This window comes from Antechinus flavipes, chromosome 3, assembly GCF_016432865.1.
Source record: "Antechinus flavipes isolate AdamAnt ecotype Samford, QLD, Australia chromosome 3, AdamAnt_v2, whole genome shotgun sequence".
Lineage (NCBI taxonomy): Eukaryota > Metazoa > Chordata > Mammalia > Dasyuromorphia > Dasyuridae > Antechinus > Antechinus flavipes.
Window position 1 is genome coordinate 567,951,479 of NC_067400.1, and position 26,322 is coordinate 567,977,800.

Consider the following 26,322-nt stretch of genomic DNA (forward strand, 5'->3'; position numbering starts at 1 on the left):
AGAAAACCATAAGGGCCTCAGAGGAGTTGTTAGGCAGCATGTCAGATGACTTCAAAGGTCATTACAGAGTTCCTACAGAGTTATTGGCCCTTTGAATTAGATGCTTTTCAATTATTAAAAAAAAAAACTTTGATAAGAGTAATTTTTCTGTCACCTTTTAAAAAATCTTGACAGGGATCACAGGCAACTTCTTTAGTAGCATCATCAACAGCTGTAGCTGTGGCTATAGCAGAAATGGAGATGCAATCCTATTACACGAAGCTCTTGGGAGAGCTGAATGAACAACGCAAGAGGGACTTCTTCTGTGACTGTAGCATCATTGTGGAAGGACGGATCTTCAAAGCCCATCGGAACATTCTTTTTGCCAACAGCGGATACTTTCGAGCTTTGCTGATCCACTATATTCAGGACAGTGGGCGGCATAGCACAGCCTCTTTGGATATTGTTACTTCTGAAGCCTTCTCTACTATTCTGGATTTCCTATATTCTGGAAAATTGGATCTGTGTGGGGAAAATGTAATTGAGGTCATGTCAGCTGCCAGCTATCTACAGATGACAGATGTAGTGAACTTCTGTAAGACTTATATTCGTTCCTCACTTGACATCTGCCGGAAGATGGAGAAGGAAGCTGCGGCAGCAGTGGCTGCTGCAGCTGCTGCTGCAGCTGCTCATCAGACTGATGGTGGGAATTCTGCATCTGGCCGGGAGATGACTTCTTGTGGTCCCAAAAGCCAATGTCCCATCTTGGTGCCCCTGCCAGAAGAAAGAGAAGAAGTTGGGGATTGTTCCAAAGATGCCCCTTGTGAGGATTGTACCAGCTGTCACCCACTGGAACTAGTGGTGAAATGTCCTCCCACTAGTGATTCTGTGGATGACTTCCCTTCTCTGCCTAAAGGGTCTGAGCCCAAAGTGGAGTTTGACTCTGATGAAGTGGAAGTTGAAGTTGAAGTTGGTGACAGGCTGCAGCAGTATTCAGCCCCACTGGCCCTGGAACCCTTGGAGGGGGGTCTGCCTGGGAGCCAGGCCTTGGATCTCTGTAATAATTACCACATGAAGCAGTTTTTGGAGGCCCTCTTGCGCAATAGTACAACCCAGAGCAAAGAGGATGCTGCTCACTTTTCTCGAGGTTTTGAGAATAGACCAGAGGATGCAGGAGTGGCTGTGAACTCTATGATGGACATCCCAAGTGACTGGTATGGAGAAGATGCAGGTGAGATTATCATCTACTTCTGAAAGTCTTTACCATCTCTACCTCTCATTTGGCATTTACTGCACTTATCCATGTATTTGCTATCATTCACAAACATTTATTGAGTACCTATGAGAGTGCTAGAGTCATAGGTTCAATCTTATAAATATTTATTGAGTGTCTGCTAAGTGCAAGGCACTGTCATAGGCACTGGAGATACAGAGATAAAAAATGAACTAGTCTTTCCCCTCTAGGAGCTTAGCTTCTAGTAGGTAGAAGCAATATGTATACAGATAAATAAACATTAGGAATGACGGAAGTAATAATTCAGTATTATTTAGAGCTGGAAGGGGCCTTAAAGATCATTTAATTCAATCTTTTCATCTGATAGATGAAGAAAGTAAATTGAGTCTTGGGAGGGGAAGTGACTTACTTAAAAGTCATTGAGTTAGTGCTAACATTGGGACCAGAAGCTAAAGTCTCTACACTAGTCCTGAGCTTTGAGAACTGTACCACATTAGCTTCCTCTTTAGGAGCATTTACTTACATACCCTCCATATTACTTTTAAAAATATTTTTATTTCATTAAATATTTCTCCATTAAGTGTAAAAACATTTTTACAATCATTTAAAACATTTTTGGGTTCCAAGTTTTTTCCTTTCTTCCCATCCCTTCTCCCTCCTTGAAAAGGCAAGCAATTTGATAGTGATTATACATGTGAAGTCATGCAAAATAGATGTTCATTTAAACCAATTTACAAAGGAAAACATAAAACAATAAAAATAAAGAGAATAAAAAACAAGTTTCAGTTTGTATTTAGATTCATCAGTTTTTTCTCTGGAGGTAGATAACATTTTTCATCACAAATCCTTTGGATCAATGTAGCTATATGATAGTTGATCATCCTCACAATGTTCAATGTTACTGTTACTATTTGCAGTGTTCTCTGGGTTCTGCTCAATTCACTTTGCATCAGTTCATATCATGGTTTTTCTGAAACCATCTTGCTCATCATTTCTTATAGCATAATAGTCTTCCATCATAATCATACTACAATTTGTTCATCCATTCCCCAATTGTTGAGAATCCCCTCAATTTCCATTTCTTTGCCACCCACTGAGTACCATCCATTGGGATTACTGCAGTAACTTCCAAACAGGTAAGATTATTGATGCTTTCTAGTTCATCCTTCACATGCTATCAGATTTATGCATTGATCTGATGATAAGATCACTGAACCATTATACATCTAGAACTATGAGGGACCTTAGAGGTCATTTCATCCAACCCCTTCATGTTACAATCAATCAGTAACATTTATTAAATGTCTACGATATGCTAGCCACTGTGCTAAATCCTGAGGCTATAAAAAGTCTTTGCCTTCAAGGAGCTTATAATCTAATTGGGAGACAACGTGCAAAAAAAATATATATACACACACACACACACACACACACACACACACACACACACAAAGCAAGTTATATATAGGATAAATAGGAAATAATTAACTGAGTAGAAAACACTAGAATTAAATTGGATTGGGAAAGGCTTTCTGTAAAATGTGGAATTTTAGTTGGTCCTAAAGTAAGTAGTTGGAGCAGAGAAAAGAGAGCATTTCAGGCATGAGAGATAGCTGGAGAAAATGCCTGGAGGCAAGAGATGGAGTATTTTGTTTATGGAACAGCTTGGAAGCCAATGTCACTAGATCAAAGAGAATATTGGAAAATGTAACATGTAAGAGGACTAGAAAAGTATGAGGGGGCTAGGTTATAAAAATAGGACTTTGAATACCAGAGTACTTTGTATTTGATCATGGAGACAATCGAAAGCCACTGAAGTTTATTGAGTGGTATGTGTGTGTGTCTGTGACAGGATTGTACTTGTAGTTGTGACTGAGAAGAAGAGGTTGGATTGGAGTGAAGAGAGACTTAGAAGCAGGTAGACCCATCAGCAGGAGATGATGAGGGCCTGCACTAGAGTGGTGGCTATATCATCTCAAGGATGGTCCAGAGGTAAAACTGACAGAACTTGGGGAGGTTTAAGAGAATGAGGAGTCTAGGATGATTTCTAGGTTGTGAACCTGAGGGACTGAAAGGATGGTCTTGCCTTCTATAGGAATAGGAAAGTTGGAGGAAGGAGTTGGGGGGGAAAGTTAATAAATTTTATTTTAAATACATTGAACATTCAGTTCAACATGTCTAAAAAGCAGATGGAGGTGCAAGATAAAATGTTAGCAAAAAGGCTGGGACAGGATAAGTAGATGTGAGAATCATCAGTATAGACAAGGTAGTTAAATCCAAAACAGAATGCTTCACAAATTTGCATGTCATAACACAGTGTTTGATAAAGTAGAAAAATTATTTAGGGAAAAATTTCCTATTAAACTGGAGAAATTGAGAAACTAGAAAATAGTCTGGCAGAAATTGAGCTTAAATCAACATTTTATACCACATAGCACAATAAATTCTAAATAGTTATGTGACTTTAATATTAAAAATTATAGTATGAAAATTGAAAGATAAATAGATCATCTACCTCTCACAGCTGTGGATAGAAGATTTTTTGGGGGAGTCAGTGACCAGTTTATTTTTATTTTTGTTCTCAGCAATAGTTTATTTTTCCAAATACATGTAAAGATAGTTTTCAATATTTATTTTTGTGAGACTTTTGTGTACCAAATTTTTCTACTCCTCACCCCACCAAAGACAGCAAGCAATGTGATATAGGTTAAATATGTGCAATCCTTTTAAATATACTTAGGAGATATATTCTTAACCAAACAAGAAATAAGAGGCAATTACAAAAGTTAAAATGAAATTCTGATTACTTTAAACTGAAAAGCTTCTGCAAGACAGATACATTTAATTGATGCATTTAGAATAAAAAAGGAAGTGGTCAAATGGAAAAAAAAACCTTTTTAAATAATTGATGCATTTAGATAAGAAAGGAAGTGGTCAAAAGGGGAAAAAAGCTTTCAAAACATTTCTCATATAAGGATTTGATATCTGAAATATCTAAACACATACATATATGACTAGTAGACATACACACATTACAATACACACATATATGACTAGTAGAAATTCCTTAGTAGATAAATAGCCAAAGAATATGAACAATTTTCAAAAGAAAAACTTCAAAGAATTCATAAACACATAAAAAAACTTCATCACTAATAATAAAAGAAATGTAAATCAAAACAACCCTGAGGTTTAACTACGTATCCTGCATATGGACAGAAATGACAATAAATGGCAACAGTGTCAGAGGGGTTGTGGAAAGATAAATGCACTAACACATTGTTGATGGATTTGTGAAATTTTGGAAAGCAATTTGGAATTATGCAAATAAAGTGATTAAAATAAAAAAAAAAGATCCTGTTGTGATTCTCTATTGCCTCCTGAGTCAAGATCAAATTCCTTAGTTTGAACTTAATTTGAATTTAGCATTCATAGGCTTATAGATTTAGAGCTGGCAGGGTCCTGAGAACCTTAGACAAGACATCTAGCCTAACTTCCTGATTTTACAGGTGAGGAAACAGGGCCCAAATGCTTATGTTGGTTTGCTCAAGATAATGCATATAATAAATGACAGAAGCAGGTTTTGAACTCATGCCCTCTGACTTGAAAGCCAGTGTTTTTTTTCACTCTACTATGTATTCTATCCTATTTCTTCAGGCTCACATTATTTTTCTCTGTATGCAATACAGTATATTTCCTTTATGTATTTATACAGCAGTATATTACTGTTTATGTCTGTCACTCTCTATGTCACTGCCTCTATGCTTTTGCTCATCCGGTTTCCTATGCTGAGAATGTCCTTCTTTTGTACCTCACTCTTTGAAACCCTATCTTTTAAAGCCCAACTCATATTCTTGCATCTCAGTGAAGCCTCTCTTGATGTCCACCCCTAAATCTGCTGATTAATAATGACCTTTCCCTCCTTATGCCTCACATATATATATCTCATGAGTTGCTCCTTAATTTGTATGTTTTACATTAAAGTTCTCTGAGGATTCACTGAGGCATGGAGGTGATTAACAAAGACTATGCTAGCCAAAGCTCAGGCTCTGGTTGGGTCTACCTTGAAAGCTGGGAAGTTTTTGATTAGGGGCCTGATTGTGGGCCATTGTTTGTTATTTGAGGACTAGCCTAGTTAATGTGACAGCAGCTCATCCCCAAATGGTTAGCTTCCATAGGTAATAGATCTTTTCAGCTATGGTCTACATCTACCAAGGTTTGGAGGAGTTATAATCAATGGTGCAAAGAACATACATATCAATGAAATCACAAATCCCTCAAATATCTCTGAAGTATTTATGATGTTTCAGATTTTCCATTAGACTGTAAGATTCATGAAGGCAAGATTGTGCCTTATCAGAATTTTGCACATTCCCCAGGATCTATAAGGAGTGCTTCACATAGCAGTTACTGCATAAATGTTTGTTGAACTTGAGTCATTATGACACTTTTTTCACATGCTCTCAAGCTAGATCATGTCCCTCCATGCGAGCAGGGATTGTGTCTTTCCCTAGCAGACAACAATAAAAGATTGACTGATGGTTCTTCCCATTTGAGGGAGTTTCTAAACTCTGCCATTTGCTTTAAGGTCATAATTTACATCATTTAGTGGGGTTGTGAACATTTCTGATATGGCATTTGCAAAGTTTGTCAGGTCATTTCCTGTGAGTGCAAGAGAGGTGGGTGAGCACTGTCTCTCCACTGTTAGACTTAAGAATCATCCAGTCCAATCTCTTCCTTTTTTTATGGATGGAATCAGTAAGGTCCAGAGAAAGGAAGGCACTTTTCCAAGGTCACACTCCAAGTAGACAGGGGCATTGGGTCTCTCTGCTAGTCTGATGTTCTTCCTATTGAACCAGACTGAGTCTGATCTGGTAGTCATCTGAAGAGTGGAAGAGTCCCTTTGATCTTACAGCATTTAGATCAGGAACTAAATGAAACCCATTTTTGAATTGGTGAAGATTATAGACAAGGAACACTATCCAGGAGGACATATTTATTGTAACACTGAAAAAAGAGGCAGCCTGGATAGTTGCTAGAGAATTAGCTTTGAGGCTAGGAACACTTGGATTCAAGGCCTGTCTTCTGGACTGTATGGCCTTGGACAGATCACTTGTAGAAAGCTGTCTAAGACATTAAATTGCAGAAAAGGTGCCAACCAGTGTCTGTAGAAGAAATTTCCTCATTAGTTGCTCATACTGGTGAAATCACAGATCTACTTCTCAGGCTCTACTTAAGAAAGAATGCCATGATACTGACCAAAACTATTTTGTATATTCTAAAGCTAGGAGGAACGTTAGCTGTCATTTAGTCTAAGAGTTCATGGAACCACAAAGTCCATGTATGAGTGTTCTACGAATTTAGATGGAAAAAAAATCACATCTTTATTTTAAGATATTTGGTTTCCTTTATAATTACCTGAGTTTTTTGCATTTAAAAGGATGATTCTCACAATATTTTTTACACAGCATTTAAAGTATTAAACAAAATGCTTTAATTATGTCATCCCATATGATTTTCAAAACAACCATATGAGGTGCTATTATTATACAGATTTTACAGATGAGAAGATTAAAGCTCAGAGAAATTATATAACTTACTCATAGCCATACTGCTAATAACTAATAAGTGTATTTATAGAATTCTAACTCAGATCTTCCTAATTCCAAGTCCAGAAATCTGTAATGTACCACACTGTTTCTATCAAATGAATGTAGACATCTTCTTTGCTTACAACATGATTATTGTATGAGGGAGTATATGAATTCCTAAGTACAACAATCCCTTCCCTTATGGTTCTAACAGTGTTAGCAACTAAGTAGAACAACTATGATTTAAAAAAAAAAAGAATTTAGGGGTGTGTAAGTTTCACCAGACTGCCAAAGGGATCCATGACTCAAAAAAATTTAGAATTCCTGATTTTAATTCAGTCTCTTCATTTTGCTGATGAAAAAACTGAGGTGAGAAGAGTCCTTCCTTTAGCTAAGATCCCACCATTAGTGAATAGCAGAATCATCATTTAAATCCTGAAGTCCTATGAATTCAGATCCACCCCTCTTTCTATTCTCTCTCATGTGTCCCCAGCTTCAATTCTGATCTTGGTCATCAGGGAATCTGGAGTCACCAGCATCCTTGAGGCATTAGGAAATAACTATATTTGACAGAAATATAATGTGTGAATTTGTCCAACTAGCCATCTGTTAGCATTTTTAAAAAGCCAAGGCAGCTAAATCAGGGATGAAGTTGACAGCTACAAGCCATATCCTGAAGTCCTCATTAGCCCTTCTTCTTTGAGGTTACCTGAGGACAGCAGATCAAAGCAGGGAGATTCACAGATTTGCTCTGTGTTCAAGGCCAGAATCATTCGGGAAGGAGAGAATGCATGCCAGGAGACTACTCTTCAAGGCATAGCAGTATTGAACATACAACTAGGTGACTTGATGGAATAAAATGTGGGACCTGAAGTCAGGAAAGCCTGAGTTTGAATCGTGTCTCCGAAATACACTAGATGTTTTCTAGCTTCTGATATGTGTTGTCTTCTTCTGTCAGAATTTTAATGCTCTGAGGGCAAATAGTTCCAGGCTAGGCTTGCTTATATTTGTATTACTTTTGTTTAGGGTCTTACCTGACACATAATCAGTGCTTAATAAATGCTTATCCTTCTCTCTAGCTATGTGAGCGTAGATGTGTTTTAATTTTAATATCAGTTTCCTTATCCATAAAATAGGGATAATACTAGTGCCAACCTCATAGGATTATTGTAAGGATAGCGATGACATATGTAAAGCACTTTGCAAACTTCAAAATGATATATATATAAATGTTGCACTTAGTAAGTGGTCACAGCAGATCTCCTGGTTATTATTCTGGAATTCTTTCTACTCTACCACACTTCCTATCTTGACTGAAGATGGTGGCTTCTGGGGTATAAGTTTTACTAATATATATTATAAGGGAAAGAACCTTGGACTATATAAATTCTAATTTTGGTTCTATCACTAATTTGCTCTACGACCTGGGGAAGTAATAAACATGTCTTCTAAACTAAATTGACAAATGTGATTTTTTTTAATATCACTGAAACAATATGGCACTCCTCCAAGAATTTTGAAGGAATGCAAAAGGCAGATTTTGGCTGTCAGTTAAAATAGGTAGTTTTACATTATATTCGTTGGAAAACAACCAAAAGGTTGGGACATCAACAAAGACAAGGAAGGCAAAAGAAAACATTGATTTGGAAAGAAGATAACTGCTTGAGAAGTTGGTAGTTGAAAATGGGATTCAGACTTCTAGATCATGGTTTAAATTCTAGGAATGACAGACTTTTGGTCCAGGATGGAATATACCTAACAAAGAAAGGTAAGACTATATTTATCTGAAGTCTTGCATATTTAATCAAAAGCTCTTTAAAACCAGGAAGAAGGAGAAAATGGTTTTGTGTATATCTATCAAGCTAGAAAGTGACTTCAATGAAAGAATACCAATAACAGTTGAGACACCCAGAAATTCACAGCATTAAAAATCAAAGAAAGGAGCTGGTAATAAAAACCATGGCTTCTAATGTATAAACATAAATGTCCAAAATTTAGCCAGTGAGTAAGAGAAACTTGAGCTTATAATGTGGGGAGCCAAATTTAACCTCAAATTTATTGGTGATTAGTGTAGTCAAATTTATTTTTGTAGTATAGCTTTAGATAACAGAAGACAGGACAGGCTTTGCAGATGCAGCTCTTGGGAGTCAAACTTTGGCCTGCTGGATACTGACTCACACTACCATTGCTTCCATCAATGTTTTCCAGCTCAGTCATCTATGTCCATGGTGAATCTCATTGTATACTTCAATTTTCAGTTGATAGTGAGTCACTAAATTGAATTACTTTCCAGGTCTTTGCAGATAAGTTTCTAAAGGCAGAAAATTTTCATGCTCTGAGCATTGAATAGAAGAAATTTTGTTACAAGATATTCTACTTTTCCTGAACACACAGGTCCTGATACCTTGTGCATGGCGAATGTTGGACCCGAGACAAATAGCTCCCATTTGTGGAAGCCATGGAGTGCTTTGAATCCTAGGATGGCAAAACTAATGAGCAGACCATCACTGCTAATACATTAGCAAATCTCATACATTTTAAAATTTTATTTTTTGTTTTGTCTTAAATACCAAACTATGCTTCCCCTGTGTTAGGAAAAGCAACCCTCTCCTACTCTCATTTATTTTCAAACCCTATGATTCTTATGATCTCACTTCCTACAAATCTCTTTGGATTCCATTCTCTTCCTCTTCCTACAAATCTGATTAGTCTACAGAGATTATGTTATGATTGTTAAATAAAAACCCACACTGTTAAAAATCTCAAAGAAATAGGATAGGTAGAAGAGGTGGGCTAGCATTAAATAGTAAAAAATTATATAGATAAAAATCCTATGAGGAAACATAGGAATCTGAAGGAGAAAGCAAGGCAGGAACCATTTGGATAAAGCCCAGTGGAGGAAAAACAGAAATGATTTTGCTTTTGGAGTATACCACAGATTGGTCAGTCACTTAGCATTTATTATTTACATTAATGCCCTATTTAGGTGTTCACGAACTTGAATTCCCTAATTTGATCACAATCTTTTGGTCTTACACTTCTTCCTCTGCCTTTCAATTCCAAACCCTGCTTTTTGTCTATATCATGACCTCCAATCCTTGACCCCTTGGTGCTCTAATTAGCCATCACCACCTCACCTTACACATACCCATTAACTGTACTCTCCTCTCCCACTTGACCCTTGGTAGACCAGATCTTTTCTTGACTTTTATTGTATCACTAATAGTGCTCTGCTAAACCTCAGCCTTGAATCCCTTCCATCATCTAATGCTACCTTTGCCTCTGTACAAAGGTGAAGAAAATTTGGAAACCCTTCTGACTTGTCCCATTACAAATTTGTTGTATAACCTCAACTGGACCCTCATTACTGCTGTACTCACTAAGCCCCTCTCCACAGCACTTCTAACAAATCTTTTCAGTCCTTCTCAAACCTCCCGTGGTGTCCCAGCCTCCACCTTCTCAGCTGAGAACCTTGTTTCATATTTTATTGAAAAAAATTGAGACTATTTGCCATTAATTCCCTCTTTTTCTTGGCATTCAGATGAATGACTTCTGCTGCTGTCTCCTCCTTTATTTCTGTCTCACATGATAAAGTGACTTTTCTCCTTGCCAAAGCAAACTCCTCTACATGCACGAGGAATTCTGTTCTACTGCATCTTCTCCAGTCTCCACTCTGACTTATCTGCATTCTCTCCCTGTCTGCTGGTTGCTTCCCTGCTGCCTGCAAACATGCACTCATGTCCTTCCTCCTCAGAAAACTCTCAGCTGAACCGTACCTCCCCACTAGTTATTGTCCCATATCTCTTCTCCCTTTTATGACTGACCTTGAGAAGGCTATCTACAACAGGTATATTCGCTTCCTTTTCTTATACTCCTTTTAACTCTTGATTTAACTGAAATTTCTCACATACCAGTGATCTTTAAATTGGCTAATATAATAATTTTTTTCAGTCTTTGCCCTCCTTGACCTTTGGAACTACTCTTCTTGACACTTTCTTCTCTCTAGGTTTTCAGGACACTACTTTCTTCTGCTTCACATCCTGTCTTGATTCTTCTGTCTTTTTTGCTGGATCTAGATCACTTCTAATGGTTATCCCCAAGGATATACCCTGGACCCTGTTATCTTCTCCTGGATTGTTTCTCTTGGTGAGCTTCTCAGTTCTTAGGGATTCAAATGACCATCTTTAAACTGATGGTATTTCAAATCTCTCTGTTGATCTCCAGCTGTCTACTAGGTATCCCAAATTAGATGTTAGACACCATAGACTCAATATGTATAAAACTGAACTCATCTTTCTTTTTCCTTGATTTAATTTTCAATGATAAATTTTCTCCTCCTACCCATTGAGAAGGCAAGAAAAACAAAGCTCATTACAACTCTGAAGTAAGGCAAAAGAAATTCCTGCATTACTTTAAGCCCTGCCTTTCCCCCTCCCCAAGGACTCTGCTATCCAGCGATACTATACTTCTTGCTATTCCTCAAACAAGGTATTTCATCGAGATTTAGGGCATTTTCACTGGCTGTCCTCAATGCCTGAAATGCTTTTCCAGCTCATCTCTATCTATTGGCTTTTCTTGATGAAGAGTTCCCTTTTAATTCTAGTGCCTTCCCCCTGTTGATTATTTCTTATTTATCCTATATATAGCTTGGTTATACTTAGTTTTTTTTTTTACATATTGTCTTCCCCATTAGATTTTTAATTTTTCAAGGGCAAGGACTGTATTTTGCCTTTCTTTGTATACCCATTTCTTAGTAAAGTATCTTGTCATACAATAGATGTCAATAAACAATAAATATTTATTAAATGCCTATTACCATTAATTTCCTCCTGAGTTTTTACAAAGCTCAAATTCTTAATTCTCAAATTCTGTCCTTTGAAGCCAAGTAGAAGTTTAATCCATTTTCTAAGAAAGAGATTGTTAAACAAATGAAGACACCTGTTACTTCTCCTCTAAGCCTTCTCAATCAATAAACCTTTATTAAGTATCTACTAGAACCAAGAAAGAATAGTGTTCTGAAAACCTAAAGAAAAGGTGTCAAGAAGAGGAAGAAGAGGGTGATCATCCATGGCAGAGGAGCCAAGAAGGGCAAAGAGAGAAAAGGGTCTACTAGATTAGGCAATTTAGAGATCATTGATAACTTTGAAGAAGCAATTTCAGTTAAATAGACCATAGAGAGGAGGAAAGGAAGTGGATGGTCTTCTCAAGGAGGTTAGCCACAAAAGGGAGGTGAAATATGGGACAATAGTTAGCGGGAAGAAAGGATTCAAATGAGGGTTTTCTGAGGAGGTAGGACATATGTGCAAGTTTGCAGGAAGCAGGGAAGCAACCATCAGACAGGGAGAGAATGCAGATAAGTCAGAGAGTGGAAACAAGAGAGGAGCGATTTGCTGGAGAAGATGCAATGGAATGGAATTCCTTATGCATGTAGAGGAGTTTGCCTTGGCTCATTAATGAAGGAGGAGACAGTGGTGAAAAGTGTCAAGGTATTGAGGCAATGCAAGTTGAGGAAGAGGGATGATAATAATGTTATAATAAGGAAGAAGGAGCTCTCAACAAAACACCAGTTTTTTCAGTGAAATGCGACACAAGGTTCTCAGCCAAGAGTGGGAGGTGGAAGTGTAAGAAGTTAAGGGAGGATAAAAAGGTTTGGAGTAAATTCGGGAGGTGCAGAAGAAATGTTTTGCTGCAGTGAGGGTCCGATCTTCATCCCAGTCACACCATGGGCACTCACCATCTTGTCAATGTCTTCCTATGTGTTGAACACCATCCTCCAGATGTCATCACATCTGGAGGATGTCATGTAACCTGAACTGAGCCCTGCAGAGTAATGAACTTGCAGTTCATTAGAACTCACAGGTCTTGGTCAAATGAGCTACTGTCTATCATGCTCTCTAGCATCAAACCTGTGAAGTTTTTCTTTTAACCTAAATGTAAGATTTTATATTTATCTTGATTAAGTTTTACCTTATTTACTTTCCAATCCATTGAGGTCTTTTTAGATTCTAATTCTTGCATGTACTGTGTAGTCAGAGATTATGATGCATACACAAATAACTCTAATATACAGAAATTTAGCTGGAACCATGGTACATTGGAAAGAGAAGCAAATGTGGTAATAGAAGATAGGTTTGAACATTTGCTAACTTTGTGTCCTTTCTCATCTCTTAAATGTGAGTCAGATTAGATAATGTCTATTCTAAAATCATATATTCCTAAATATGTTAAGAACATAAAACATTGCTATGAAGGTGTCCAAGGTAGAAAAAGACTATATTACACATTCTATATCATTTCAAAGTTTACAATGTATTTTCCTTACAACGATCTTTGGAGGTTGGTTAATAAAGGTAGTATCATTTCATGTTACTTATGAGGAAACTGAAGTGCAGGGAGATTAAATGCCTTGCCTATGGCAATACAGTTGTCATATCAGAGGCTATTTTTAAATCCAGGTTTTCCTGATTCAGCCTAGTGTTTTTCCTACAATACCACCCCTGAACTAGAGTATTCTAATGTTATCACATTCATGTCTGTTCTCAAGCTGATCTGGAAACAATATACTAAAGTAATATTTCCTTTTGAATTTGTAGAAATTGTATAAATTACTACATCTTTTAAATAAATTATGTTTACATAGAAGTTTATTCTAGAGACTATATGGTCTGGCAGAGCAGTCTTCTTGCTATTCCTTCCTCATGATAGTTCATGTCCCATGTTTTTGCAATAGCCATTCCCTCATGCCTGGAATGCTCTCCCTCCTCACTTTTACCTCCTAGATGCAATTTGAGCACTACTTCCTACTTGCAATCTTTCCTAGTTTTCCCAATGCTAATATCTTGTTTTCAAACTAGCCTGTGTTTATTCTATATCTATCTATCTCTCTACACTTTGTCCTCCTTTTTATATTTAAGCTCCTTGAGAGCATAGATTGCTTTATTTTCATTTTAGAATTCTTAGTACTAAACAACATGCGTGGCACATTATTAACTTAGTAAGTGCTTATTGATTTATTGATCACTTATGGATAAATCAATTCCCCCTAATTGTACCTCAGTTTGCTTATTTATAAAATGAAGGGTTGGCTTTCATGATCTCACCTTCCTTTATATAAGAGGAGAGGGAAAGGGAACAAACATTTACTAAGTATCTGTTATGTGCCAGGCACCATGCTCAGTGCTTTACAAATGTTATTTCATTTGATGCTGGTATATTATTATCCCTACTTTACAGTTGAGGAAACTGAGATCATCAAAGATTGATAGAATTGCCCAGAATCATATAGCTAGTAAGTGTAAGAGGCAGCATTTAAATTCAGGTCTTCCTGTCTCCAGGTCCAGTGCTTTTATCCACTGTGCTACCTACTATCTTGGAAGGAAGGAAGGAAAGAAGGGTATAAATATTTATTTAGTGTCTACTAAGTGCCAGACACCATCCTAAGTATTTTATAATTTATAAGATTTATGAAATTATAGAATTCCAATTTTATTGCCTATGGGCAAACTACTGAAACTCCCACAGTCTTTTCCTCATCTGTAAAATGGGAAAAATTACACTTAGGATTTTGAGTTGGAAGGGACTTTAAAGATCATTTAATCCCACCTGTCCATTTTACTGATGAGGAAAAAGTGATGTGACTTATATAAAGTCACACTTATCAAAAATAGCAAAATTGGAATTGTACTAACATCCTTTAGAGAGGGCAGAGGATTACAGTAACATAAACTGTGACTAATTCTTACATGTACAATTTCTCAGCCCTATATCTGTGTAATTCAACTGTCTGCTGCTTCTGCTTATATTATAGAGCAGTTAAATCATTAATTTGCTTTTCAAGGTGATGTGCTGGTGGTTCCCATCAAACTCCACAAGTGTCCTTTCTGCCCATACACAGCCAAGCAAAAGGGCATCCTCAAACGGCACATCCGTTCCCACACCGGTGAGAGACCCTATCCCTGCGACACCTGTGGCAAGAGATTCACCCGTCAGGAGCACCTGCGGAGCCATTCCTTGAGTGTGAGTCTGGGTGTGCCCCTCCTTCCTGCAGGGATGGGTGGGTCTAGGGCCATCTGATATAGGGCAACAGCATTCTGGATGTTGTCTTCGGGACCCACCTCTTGGTCTGGTGCCAAGATCCCAGCTACCCTAGGTCAAGCTTTGAGGAACATTTTTTTGGAGGGAAATTGATGAGATGCAGAGCATATGGTAATAATAAATAAATGCTTGTTGACTTGATAAGATAAAGCTAAAGGTTGTCTAGAGGTAAGGGAACCAGGATGGTGAAGGAACTGGAAATAAGTTCTTCTTCTTCTAAGGAGATTAGATGAAAGAAGCAGGGAATTTAGCCTGAGAAGATTTAGAGAGGGCATGTTAATTACCTTTAAATGTATCAGCTGGATTGGTCACTTATTGGGAATATTGTAGAGAAGATTCCTACTTCTAGTAGGAATCAGCCTGGAGGCTCTCTGAAATCCCTTTTAACTTTGAGAGTCTTTGGTTCTTCCATCCTTTTTTCTCTTGACTTTCAGTTCCTTTTATAACTCCCTTAGTTTGTTAAATGTAGATTCTATTGCCTAATAGGTTTAAAATACATATTCTGATAGAATTGGGGTGGGGATGACTTTCACCTTAAAGATCAAAGGATAATAGATCTGGAGATGGAAGGGATCTTTGAAATCATCTATCCAACACCTTCATTTTACAGATGAAGGAACCCAGGAAAGAGAAACTAAAAGATTTGCCCAACATCACATAATAAGTACTAGAGGCAGGATAGTAGGTCCTTAGCTTAATATAGTGCACAAGATATAGTAAGTTCTTAATAAATGCTTGTTGACTTGTTTCCTGTTCCCAACATCCTGACACATGATGTCAGAGCTCCAGCCTACATTTGGAGTGGGGGGAAGAGGAGACTTGGGGGTGAAGGGGAGAACTAAGTCTAAATAAGAGAGTTCCCTCAGCAGAGACACAACAAAGCATATATATGGTCTAGGAAAGGTTTGAGAATTATGCTTCATAACTCTTTCCCCCTCAGTGCCCTTCCATGTTTGTTTGGTTTTTGTCAGCAGGTGGTTTTGATCTTTCTTTGTAACTTGTCAAAAACACAGCTAAATTTTCTAAATTTCTAAATTATCAATAACAGTAAGACAGTATGATGTAGTAGAGGCAGGAAGACCTGGGTTCAAATCCTGCCTCTGACACATTCTGGCTATGTGGCTTGGAGCAAGTTACAACCTTTCAGTGCCCCAGACAACTAAGACTATAAATTGCAGAGAAGGGGTCAAGTCACATTGGAGAGAGTTTACTAATCTGGGAATTCTCATCTTCATTTTTTTCCTTAAATAGTATTTTCCCTCGATTTACATGTAAAGATGTTTTTCAACATTCATTTTGTAAGATTTTGAGTTTCAATTTTTTTCTCCCTCATTCCCTTCCCTTCCCCTTCCCCAAGAGAGCAAACAATATGGCATAGGTAATTCATATATAATTCTTTTAAATGTATTTCCATGTTAGTCATGTTGTGAAAGAAAAAAATATGAACAAAATGGAAAAGCTACAAAAAAGAAAAAAGTAAGGAACAACAACAAAAAAGAGTGCTTTAATCTGCATTCAGTCTCCATAGTTCTTTTTCTGGATATGGATGGCATTTTCCAGTATAATTACAGGTCTAGTCTCTATCCTAATATTAGTCATAACAATAATAATGCACAGTATCTCATTTGATCCTCACGCTGACCTGGGGAGGTGGCTGCTATTATTGTCCCTATTTAACAAATGAGGAAACAGAGGCTGAGAGACAGTAAATAAGTTGTCCAGAGTCTGAGGAGGGATTTGAAGCCAGGTCTTTCCTGATTCTAAGTCTAGTGCTTTCTACCACACAGCCTCTCCAATCACAATATTTATGGAGTTATAAAATGGCATGGTGAAGGTCCTTCTCCTCCTCTTCCTTTTCCTTCTCCTCCTGTTTGTGCCTTCAGTAACATCGGAGCTCTCGGTGACCTAGCAAAGGCCATGCCAGTGGAATCTGAGATTTGGCAAGTCCCAGTAATCAAGAAGTGCTGAGTAATAATATTATATATAATACTTATTATGTATATATGGTAACAATGACATTAATAACCGACATGTATATGGTGCCTTAAGGCTTGCAAAGCATCTTCTCTCTGGCCCAGGTGGTCTGTTTCTGAAGCTGAATCTGGCCGGGTGCGGAGAGCCTCATTCCCAGAAGGCTGGTCACAAGACCTATGCTGGGCCTGGGGTCCGTATCCGGGAAGGAGCTGACCACAAGCCCTCCCCATTGTATTGTAGCTCTCCGTTAAGTCCCGAGCTCAGAACTTGAAGCTTTTTTCTTGTTCATTCGGGTCTCGGGGAGCTCCGTCCGCTCTTCACCACTGGGCTCTCCTCTCTCTTCACTGGGGAATTCTGTTCCTTGTTTTAGGTCCATCGCTCCAACCGACCGATCATTTGCAAGGGGTGCAGGCGAACCTTCACGAGCAGCCTGTCCCAGGGGCTGCGGCGGTTTGGTTTATGTGATAGCTGCACGTGCATTACGAATCCTCAGGATGACCCAGCGCCTGTCAGCCTGAGCCAGGTGGAGGCACCCTCGGAGGCTCAGGAGAAGGGCGATCCGGACAGTGACTGGCCCATATATGTGGAGTCCGGGGAAGAAAATGACCCCACCGGGGATGATGCTGACGACAAGCAGCAGCTGCATCGGAGCCTTCTGGACCGAGAGGCGATGATGTAGCAAGAAGCGGGGAGGAGGAGGATTGTTAGAACCCCCTCGCGACCGAGCATCCTGTGATGGTTTAAAACTACCCATGGACTCGGTTTGATGGAACCTCAAGAGGATTTTTTAAAAACATTGACTCCCTTTACATTTTTGATAAACACTAGGCAGGGGGTTGGTTTTTGTGATTCTGAAATGTTTTTTCACTTCTCAGTGCTGTGCACTCTAATTTTGAGGTATTTCTGTCAGCCACTTCCTCCTTCTGGTCAGACTGTGGCTGTTTGTCAGATCTCTTTTTTCACTGCTGTATTTTGGAATTCCGACTAGGAGAGAAGGTGATTCTCCTAGGAGGTAGGAAAGAATTTTCTTATTTGTTTTCTTAGCTCCCAGAACCTCTGACCCTTCCTCTCTTATATATACATGTGGACACACTTACACCTGGCCTCCCCCCACCACACACTCATTTTAATCCTACAATTACTACACTTTTTCTGAGAAAGAATGACTAAGAGGACATTTTGCTTTGTACCTCATTTGGATTTTATCAAATTGTTCAGATGTGACTTCCTTTTTGCTGATGCCTCCATCAAATAGAAGTGCTTCAATTCAGACACTACAAATTCTAAATTTTGTTTTAGATTGAGGGTTAAAGTGATCAGTTAATTCTGGAAACCAGTAGAACACTTGAATGCAAAATCAGATGTCTGTCCATAGCGATGGACGAGGAAGCCATGTGCCATCTAAGTCTCCTCCCAACTCCAAGATTTTAGGGTTCTGTGATTCCAAGATTTGAAGGTTCTAAGATGCCACCATGTTAAGGCCTTAGTATTCCATTTTCTCAAAGTTCCAGAGGAATCTAAAATTCTAGGACTCAGATTCTATAATATGATGATTAGGTAGGCAAGCATGGAAAACATAATAAATACTGATACACAGAAATTTTCAAGAACAAACCAAAGGGCTCTTCTACTTTCTCTAAGGATAAATTATAAAGTAAACCTTATAGAGAGATCAGCAGAGTCCCTGCAGTCAGTTTTTCACAGAATTTAAAACTGAATGGGATTTTAAAGATCATCAATTCCAAACCCCTCATTTTGCAGATTAAGAAATTGAGGCCTTAAAAGGCTAAGTGATTTGCCCCAAATCACAAAACTAATCAGTGATAAATCACAGAACTTTCAGCCTTTGATATTTAATGGCACCATGCACAGAGCACATATTTTGTAATTTTGAAACACAAAGGATCATAGATTGAGAGTCCATTTTACTGATCAAGAATAGAAACTACCAGAGAATATAAATTACCCAAGGTTACCAGAGGTTCAAACCCAAAGGTTCTTGATTCAAAACCTAATTTTCGGATTCCCTTTGAATTGTGTGCCATCCAGACTATTGTCACAGGAGCCAAGATATTAACCTGATTCCCCTTTCTAGCTTGTACTTTAAGGCTCTATTGCTATGTAAGCATAGAACTATAGCTGCAACAGAAATTTCATGGGTTTTACTTAAATACAAAATGTTAAAACCAAAGTATAAACTTTAAAAAAGCAAGTTTTAGTGCCAACACAGGCCAGTAGTAATTAAGATTTTCAAAGGTTCCACAAAGGAGATAGGGTAGTACCCAGGGAGAAGAGAAATATTTGTGAGAGCCCGGGTACTTATCTACTCTCTTTGCAATCTTCTTGGTTATTCTGGTGAATGTGGCTACTTACAGGATTAGGGAAATCTTGGGTGATAATGTCTTCTTTAATATTTGAGTCCCCTGGTTAAATTTACATTGTGGCCTCAATGTCTGCCTTTTCTTGAGGTACAAATGTGTTCTCCTGAAGGTAATATAGTTACTTTGTTTTCTGCCTCTTGAGTAAAAAAAAAACAAAAAACTAACTGTATGCCTTATGGAAATAGCCAGGGGTCTAGAAATGATTTATGGCTAAATTACTTTCAACTAGCAAATTACTACAAAGAGGTTAATATGATATGGGCTTAAATAGCTAGTCAAAGAGAGAGCCAGAGTTATGGCTGTTGGAAGAAAGTTTATAGCTGTTGGAGTGAGGTTTGCTATTAAAAAATGAATCAATGCTAGAAACATTTTCCTTGATATAAAAAAATAAGAGACAAGTCTTCCCTGTTGTTTTAAGGGAATATTTTAGTAAGACAGAAGCTCTAAAATGTGGTCGGATACAAAGAAAGCAGGTTTAAATGTTGAAACTTAAGAGTAACCTCTCTTCTAACTTAACATTCCAGTTTTTGTGCCGATATTGGCCTGCAATAAAATCACAATCCTATTTGAGATCTTAGAACCTTAGAATCTGAATTCCCTAGCATAAAGACATAAATGCCCACTGGGGACTTCTCTGTAAGATCCAATAGGATGGATTTGCTAGAAAAGGAAGAATGTCAGCATTTCATTCTTTTCAATATCCTGAATTCCACCTTCAGAATCAGAATGCTTCACAGACTCTCCCCAATTCTACTTCTCCAAAGCTTTGGAGAGTGGATGGCTCCTCTTTTTGCAAAGATACAGATGGTAGGTAACTAGCCCAAGGCGGTAGTTCATTTCAGGTGAAGAAATAGAAATGAAGAGATCCTGGCTTTGAGGTGTATTCTCAGACCAGTAAATGGATCATTACTGAATTTGAAAGCAGAATGGCTAAGAGAAAATGAGATGTGAAATTTCATTCTTGAAAGATTTCCCTAGGACAGAGATTTTTTCCACAATAATGTTTCAGCCTGTTATGGTCACAGATGGCCCATTATTTCCCCTTCATCTCAATTCTGGAGAGCAGTATTCTCACTAAAAGCATTGGCATTTGTAATTATGCTCAGCTCACTGGGTTCTGTCATCTTGCTGGAGGAGGTGTGTTTTTTTAAATCTGCAATATCAGTTCATAAAGTAAATGTCTATTTATTTTAAATTACTGTCCACATTATATTAGGAGATATTTCTGAGCATTTGTTATTGCCTTTAAACTGTCATTCAATGGAGCTGATAATGGTTTATAAGCAGTAAACTCACAACTGTGCCAACGTAGCCCAGTAGCAATTGAGATTTTTGTGTTCCACAGGGTAGTCTTGATGACCCCTTTTCCTTCTGTTTGTTTAATTCAAGTTCACAAAGAAACTTTTTGAAAGACTTTAATAGTAGAAATGATGGGCAGAGGAGAAAAAGAAGGGTTTGTGTGTGTAATGAAATTTGAAATGGGGTTCATGGAGAGTGGAAACTCATGGGGACAGGCCTTCCCAGTGATGGAGGTGGGGTGGGTGTGTTTGGAATGTAAATACATATTAGTTGTACTAGACTAAGGAATCCTATGGTCTGGTTATTTGGCCAAAAGATGCTGCTATGTGTAAATATTTGAGTGATCATTAGACAGTGAACTTCCCTAGTGAGATGGTGATCCATGGTCCACAGTTCCAGTTAAAATGAAAATTTCTGACCTTTTAAGAGCTTGTCAAGCTGACCATGATGAACTTCCTGGAAAAGTGATGCAGTCATATCAGACTCACAAGGAAGGAAGGGAAGAGGCAGAAAGGCCTAAATATGGAGGAACTGAAACTAGAGACAGGAAAAAACCTATCAGACTACTCAGATGGCTTCATTTGGGCCTCGAGATTTCCTTGTGTACAGAGAGCAGGACCATCCTTCTGAAATGCTGGGTCCCCTAAGGCTTGGGTTAAGAGAAACATCACCATGAGTACTAACTCAAGAATACTATAGCTCAGCTTCCTGGGGACCTTGCATTTTTCTTGCAAAAGCCGTCATCCCTTTGGAAAAGGACACACTTTATTATCTGGTTTGGCCTAGTACATGTTTGCATTGATTTGTTTCTTCTGCCGTTTGGTCAGTCTACCAAGTTCTCTTGCTCCTTGCCAAGTTCTATTGTATCTCCTTTTTAAGACTAAAAAAAAAGAATCTTGTTCTCACTTGGCTTTTTGAGGAAGTAGGCCTGGAGAATTGGTGAGGTGACTTGTGTCTCATGTAGCTCTTGTTCTAAGATGGCTAAGAAAACACTTTCAATTCAAATCCTGGGACTATTTGTAAAAAGCTGAGAACAGTATTATCTGTAGTACTCCCTACCTTCCAGGGTTGCTGTGAGCAGGATGATTTTCACATTGTAAAGACTGTAAATCTATTATGACTATTATTACTATTATGATTACCACTTGTTTTCTCCAATAACATTGCAGAAATGCATTTTTTGTTGATTCAAGGCTTTTAATGACCTGATAGCCCTGAATAGTCATAAAATACTGCACACTTAGTTACAGAATATCAGAACTAGTAGCTTGTAGTTATTTATTGATCAGTTATGTCCACTTCTTCCTAACTTCATTGGCCTTTTCTTGGTGAAGATATTTTGCCATTTCCTTCTCTGAGTCATTTTAAAGATAAAGAAACTCAGGCAAACTGAGTTAGATGACTGTCTCAAAGATCACACGGCTACTAAGTCTCTGAGGCTGGATTTGAACTCATGAACTTGAGTCTTCCTAACTCCAGCCCTGGCACTCTGTGCACTGCACACCTATCTGGAGTCATGTAGATTATATCCATTTCTAGAAGGGAAATCAGAGATTGAGAAGGGAAGGGTCTGTCACATCGTCACACAAAGTTACACAGTCCCAGCTCTAGAATCTGTGTCTTATGTGACTATAGTCTAAGGCTTCCTATTACATTTGCAGTTATCAGATAAATACATCAGTGAATTATTTTGGGAGGAGGCCAGCTGCTGGGCAGAGGAAAACATGAGTTTTCCCATATGAGTATATGTACTTGTCTTGTGTTGGACATGGCATGGGTGAGTTTTAAAGTTGGACAAGGAAGGGGGACGTGAAGAATCAAATAATAATAGCTTACATTTCTATAGCACTTTGAGACTTCATTGGACTTTCCTTATAACTGTCCTATGAGTTAGGTAATGAAAGTGTTTTTGGTTTTGGTTTTGGATGGAACATCTATATCACTGATATAGAGATCAGTACCTGCTCTGTGATTTACACATTTAGAGAGATACCCTGGGGCATCAGGCGGGTAAGTGACTTGCCCAAGATCAAACAGATATTATTTCTTAGAGGCAGTATTTAACTCAAGTCTTCCTGACTTCCCAAGTGGGAATTCTGGCCCCTCTCCCAAACTGCCTGTGGTAAAAGTATCTTTAGCTCTTTTCAGAGATGAGGGAACTGAAGTCCAAAAAGAGGAAGTTCCTTGGCCAGTGTCACTCCTTTAGTGGAATCAGAGTGGAGACTTAAAAAAAAAATTCTATCAGTGTTTCTGCCATTGTGCCACACTATGCCTTTAGTACTAAGGAAGTTTATTTAGTTCTGCTGTTTTTGTTCCCAAACAGATCAGCACTCAGCAAAGTCCAAGCTCTGAATGAAATAGGAACATTAGAACCAACGCAAGCCATTTACTTTAAATAAGTATTAGGGATTGTTGTGTGCATGTGTTCATGGTCTTAGTCTCAAAAGGCCCCTGTGGAAGTAATAGTGAAACAAGAAACTCAAATTTTTCCTTGTGGCATTATAGGAAGAATCCAATATTCATTGAGAGAGATATTAAGTGTGTATGACTCAAGTGGTGGCTGTCTCATTTGAAGCTAAGAAAAAATGAGCAGACATATCTTCTATTTTATTTTGGTGTTCAAAGTAAAAATGAATCTCTAAAGTTTGGAGTTGTAGTGCATTTGAGTGACAGCATCTTCAACAGCATCCTTTCTCTAAAATTTTGCTAGAAGGCCTTTATAGTAGTTGCTTTGATTATCAGTAAAAAAAAAAAAGTTAGTTTTTTTTTTAATACCTACTCCCCCTTCCTCTCTCCTCAAGCAGCATTCCATGTGTTAGAAGGCTTTATCTATTTTGAGATGAAAATGAATCTAAGGCTTGGAAGGGTCCAAATTAGCATCTCATGTAGTAAATGAACTTGGGAAGAAAAGAAGATTCCTAAAGTACCATTATTCCTGCTTGGCTTATGTTGAATCAGATTATGAAGCTGGAACCTAAAGCTTAGATGAGAACATCTCCAGCATTTGTCAATAAAAAGACTTTTCTTACTTGGCAGTTATTTTCAAAAGCCAGTGCAGGTATAGGAATATCCTGTCCTTTCTAGTACTAGACATTTAACTCAAGTTGGTCACTGGAAACCTTGGGCTGAGGAAGCAACTCAAACATCTTTGACAGGATCCTAGGTTTAGAATTGGCAGGAATCTTCGAGCTCACTTACAAGAGAACCCCTTGTGTAACATGTGAGAAAACTGGGGTCCAAAGATGTGAATAACTCATCCAAGATTATACAGGCATTAAATGGCAGAGAAGGGATTTGAATTCGGGTCTTTTGACCCAATCTAATCTTTTTTTTTTTTTTTTTTTATAACCTGGACCATGCTGCTTTTATGATAAGGTTGTTAGTCCATTATAAACAAGTTTCATGGGAAAGTTGTGAGACTGTAGTAATGCAGTGCTGCTCATCACTGATGGACAATATTGTTTTAGACAACTGCTGTCTAACATTCTGCCTTAGTAGCATTTTCTTAGTGTTCCACCAGAGGTTGTTATTTATCCTTTACTCTCTAAGAGGATCTTGACATCAGGGAGGTGATATCATGACATACAAGTGAATTGGATTTAAGTGAGGGAGAGCTAGGCAAGGTCACCTGCCTCATTTTTCCCTCCAGAGCCATCTAGGTCCAGTGGCCAGATACAGATCAGGATGTCTGGAGATGGCCCTGGATGCAAGGGGAGACCTTGGCCTTTTTAAGTTAAGGTCTTCAACAGGTCTCAATTTGACTGAGGATGAACCCATTCAGTGATTAAGGCTAGGTAACTATTGAGGCAAAGAATCTCCTTTTTCATTTAGTCCAAAAAAAAAATCATCTAAATAAATAAATGAATGAATCGGGAGAGGAAGACCCTCAATCAGGACCCAAACAATGACCAAATGGAGCATGGCTTAGTACCTTTTGGGTGGCCAAAAGGTTACCTTGCCTACATATGCTCTTAAAACTTCAGCACCACATGGCTAAGAAAAGGGTTGCTTATGCATGTTGGAGGTGTGGAATTATAGACTTTGCTCTTAGTTGTGTATCTTTTATTTCCTTGGGTCTCATTCATATTCCAAACAGTGGAATTGAGATGAAGATGATACTTGCTTTATGTGAAAGACTAATGAAGTTAGCTAAATCCCATCAATTAAATGAAATAAAATGTAAATCACTTTGCAAGTCTTAAGGCACTATATACATGCTATCATCATCAATACATTATTTTTAAATTTTAATTGAGAAAAAGCAACACTGTGAAATGGAATCATTCAATCTGTTTACTCACATTTATGTTAAGTACTCTATAGGCAGTGGAGATACTAGAAAGGCAAAATAAAACAAAATGTCTTTGCTTTCAAACAGCTAAATCTAATGGAGAAGGCAACATGCAAACAACCATATACAATAAATATATCCTGAGTAAATCAAAAATAATCTCAGAGAGAAAGCACTAAGATTAAGGAGACCTAGAAATGGCTTCTTGCAGAAGGTGGGATTTTAACTGAGACTTAAAGGAAGTTAAATGGAGGCTATTTTTATTTGTACTTTGAAAAGAAAAATTCCATTAGTCACCTCTTTTTCTCACTTGGTTCTTTGGTGTAAGAAACCAATCTATCTTTGGAGATGCAATTTTTGCTAATCAAAATCTCTCCAGTGAGGTTATTAGAGATTTTGATTGAAGATGACAGATTACTTCTTTGACAATACAGTGTATGATACTAGAGATTATAACTTGGCAAGTGACCCAAAAATCAGAGGAAGAGTCCAGAGCTATAGTTGCAGATCTTTAGACCATGACAGCTCTGTACTTTTCATAAACCATCTAAAGGAAAAGAAAACTGTCATCCAGTCTTTGGCTGCCAAGTTTCTGAGGCAGCCAGTTCCTCTGATAAATGTATTTGTTGTCAGGGAGCTTGAAGACATTACAAGGGGAGAAAAACTCAAACCAAAGCTGGAAATGACTAGACCATCAGATAGCAGCAACGGGCATATCGCAAAAGGATGGGGAATAATCTATAGTGGTACATTCCTGGGTTGGTCTATAGTGTATGTTTTTATGTACTTGATCTGTGCCTACTGTTCTTATGTGGTCCAAATTTGTTTTGTTTTTTACTGGAAAAAAATACAAAGTGAAATAAATGAGTTGAACAAAAGAATTTGGGTCTGCCCTTCTCTTCTGTCTCCCTTAAATCATACTTTTGGTATATCATTATTTTAGAAAATGAATTTTTTTGGGGGGTTAAATACTATTGTGAAATGCTTACTTTCTACTGGACAGGGAACATTTTCAGTTTGGCACCAACAAAGCAATGCTCCAAATGCATATTTGATGATTTCTACTAGTTTTAATTTCAGGGTGGTCAAGCTGATTATCTGCATAAAGCAAATTCATCTCTACCATCAAGAAAACTACTCTGTCACAAAATAAAACTGAAAAATTTGAAATCCACTTTCCTTCTAAAGGGTTGGAATGGTTGGTGAGGAAATGTTTACTATTGAAAAAATAATAATTGATATTTAGTATATTAAGCCTGGGACAACAGACCTGGAGTTCTGTGCAAAATGATGTAAATAGATGTATTAAAATGGAATTCAAACCATTGTTAACAGAGATATAACTAGGGTGGACCACAGAATTCTTACCTCAGGGCACTGATAGCACTTAAGGTTCTTTAGAAGTACATAAATAGCAGAGATTTGCCCCTTGTTAGCAAGAATAATTAGTTAAAATAGAAAGCTATCAAATAGCCCTAA

The 26,322-nt window shown here is 37.9% G+C and overlaps 1 protein-coding gene across 1 annotated transcript; it reads left to right on the forward strand.

Moving 5' to 3' along the window:
• ZBTB8B (zinc finger and BTB domain containing 8B) lies at positions 1-25,725 on the forward strand. Its single transcript, XM_051987854.1, has 3 exons — positions 1-1,210; positions 14,642-14,820; positions 17,243-25,725. The coding sequence occupies exons 1-3, from the start codon at positions 235-237 to the stop codon at positions 17,549-17,551; spliced, it is 1,464 nt and encodes a 487-aa protein (XP_051843814.1). The 5' UTR covers positions 1-234; the 3' UTR covers positions 17,552-25,725.
• Positions 25,726-26,322: the final 597 nt, after the last annotated feature.

What these genes read in the sequence shown, in the direction of transcription:
- ZBTB8B (XM_051987854.1), top strand. Translation starts at nt 235, where the DNA reads ATGGAGATGCAATCCTATTACACGAAGCTCTTGGGAGAGCTGAATGAA. An exon ending in CTGGTATGGAGAAGATGCAG is followed by an intron (nt 1,211 to 14,641) that starts GTGAGATTATCA and finishes TTGCTTTTCAAG; the next exon opens with GTGATGTGCTGGTGGTTCCC. An exon ending in TGCGGAGCCATTCCTTGAGT is followed by an intron (nt 14,821 to 17,242) that starts GTGAGTCTGGGT and finishes TCCTTGTTTTAG; the next exon opens with GTCCATCGCTCCAACCGACC.